At 41.6% G+C, this 2133-nt stretch overlaps 1 protein-coding gene across 4 annotated transcripts in view; it reads right to left on the bottom strand.

The window, feature by feature from the left end:
- Nucleotides 1-915, bottom strand: part of NDUFAF6 (NADH:ubiquinone oxidoreductase complex assembly factor 6) — a 16259-nt gene extending 15344 nt beyond the window's left edge. The window contains exon 1 of one of the 4 annotated variants that reach the window (XM_029087212.1): nt 811-915. In XM_029087212.1, the coding sequence (XP_028943045.1) occupies nt 811-831 (21 nt within the window). In that variant the 5' untranslated portion in view covers nt 832-915. The remainder of the gene's footprint in view (nt 1-810) is intronic. The other 3 variants (XM_010176954.2, XM_029087214.1, XM_029087213.1) reach the window with 3 other exon arrangements.
- Nucleotides 916-2133: the final 1218 nt, after the last annotated feature.

The following is a 2133-nucleotide window of genomic DNA, read 5'->3' as shown; positions in this document are numbered from 1 at the left end:
TCAGTTCTGAATTTACATTTATTCCTTATAAGGCATATGGACATTACAGAGAGTAAAAAAACCCAAAAAACATCTTCACCACAACCTGACTTTGAAACCCATGGAGATTAAGTCCTGGGCAACCCTCACCTTGGCTTCCTTCCCAGAAGGAAAAGCAGCCGTGGTAACAGCAGCATGAGAGGGCAGCACCACGAGCTGCCAGAAGCACAAGCCACAGGGGCTGATCTGGGATTCTGCTCGGTCAGCACACTTCCTGGATCACTCCTTTCTGGCAAGTGTTAACAACTTTCCTGGTTGCACTGGCAGTTCCTGGCCACCCAGCAAAGGGGAGAGAGACTGCAGCCACCCCCCTCCCACAACTCTAATTACAAACTTCCCTCCTGGCAGCCTTTCTATCACCTAGCTTCTGCCAACAAAGACCTGGGACTGATTATATCATCCAAGTTTTTGACAGACCTTCTACAGACAGGATTTAGCTGCACTTTACAGATTCAGTTGCTGCATTTGAAGCCAGGACATAGGTGCAATCACATAAGTATCAAGGACCAAAGCCTGATTGTTATATTTTAATTTTAAAATGCACAACAAAGACGAAAAAAACCCAAAACAACCTATATACATAAACAAAACAAACTGGAGGAGGCTGGATACTTTCCAAGGGCCATTCTAAACTAGAGGTTTGTATTGCACTATTTTTTCATTGCCTCTTACAGCACAAGAAGTTAATCTCAGCAAAACACCACCTACTAGCGTAATTTAGATTGAAACTGTTATTTTACAATTCCAGAGTTCACAAATATGTTTTAATACCTGCCTGAGCCAGTTCCACATTGAAAGCTCTCAAGGCAAAAGCAGAGATTCGACATTCCGCAGGCAGGAGCAGAGAACACAGAAACCCTTCATAGTCACGCTTTCTATAAAAGGATGAAAAAATACATTATTATTTATAGCTCTACGTAAACTGGGTGTGCTATTGCTTAGCATGAACTCCTAAAATAGAAGCAATAAGTTATAGTTCAAAACCCTGACTTTGCAAAAGTAGCAGCTTTTAAGCTTATTTTAAAATAAGACAAAAAACTCCAAGAGAGAGGGGATGCTGCCTGAACCCTAAGTGCACCTCTCAAATCCAGATCTCAAGATATTTGGCTAGAGGCATGGAACAAGGCTGTGGCAGCACTGCAAATAGAATCCAGATTGTCCGACTTCCAGACTTCTGTTCCAAACATGAAACCACATTTCTTTAAAAGACCGTGCTTTGGAGCTTGGCGGAAGAGCACTTGCTTAGCCAGTGAGGTTTTGTTTACTGGCAACTATATTCAAAGCATAAAAACCCTGTCCCGGCAGTTCCCCTGCAGGTAACTTGCTGCCAGTCGAGAGCGCTACGGCTTTGTTCGGCCACTTGGGTGTGCCGCAAACTGCGAACTGTAGCTGACAAAAACACTCTCTCCCTCCTCTGAAAAGCTAAACTGTTTGTTTTGATCGACATCTTTCTGCACTTTCTCACAAGCCTGGAACTTGACTCTTCCTCAGGAGAAGACCAGCAACTCCAAGTTTCACCTCACGAGTGGAGAAGCAGGTGTCAAGAAAAACATATTTATTCATTTTTATGAAGTCACTTTGCTCTTATGTGCACTTAGATTACTTTTGAATGTGAGCTTAAAACAGCAAAGCCAAACTAAACCCAAGGGTTATTATCGTTGCTAGTTTTAGCATTCAACAAAAAGGAACTAAGAGATTCAATAGAGTTTCTTACCCCTACAACATGCAGCAGCTGATAATTAGCAAATGCTTAGAGTTTTCACAACAGTTGTGAAACTTTAGAGCTTGATGCAAAACCAGAAGTATCAAAACAAACAAACAAAAAAATTCTGAATTTTAGCAGGCTTTAAAGGTCACCTTCATATTAAAGAACAGATGCACCAAGCCTCCCTTAATTAAGACACGTTCTGAAAAGGATTATCAGATCAAAATCTAGTATTTTTTTTCCAAGGCTGCTTGTAGTAATACCCTGAGCAGAGCTGCAAGGTTTACAGACATATTTTCCCAGTTCCAGTTATGCAGTTTGCCTGGGCTATTCACACAACACAGAACCACCTATGCTTCCAGAAAGGAAACAAAGAAACACATTACACA

This window comes from Antrostomus carolinensis, unplaced genomic scaffold (assembly GCF_000700745.2).
Source record: "Antrostomus carolinensis isolate BGI_N321 unplaced genomic scaffold, ASM70074v2 scaffold25691, whole genome shotgun sequence".
In the NCBI taxonomy this organism is placed as follows: domain Eukaryota; kingdom Metazoa; phylum Chordata; class Aves; order Caprimulgiformes; family Caprimulgidae; genus Antrostomus; species Antrostomus carolinensis.
This window is presented reverse-complemented; position numbering and strand designations above follow the sequence as displayed.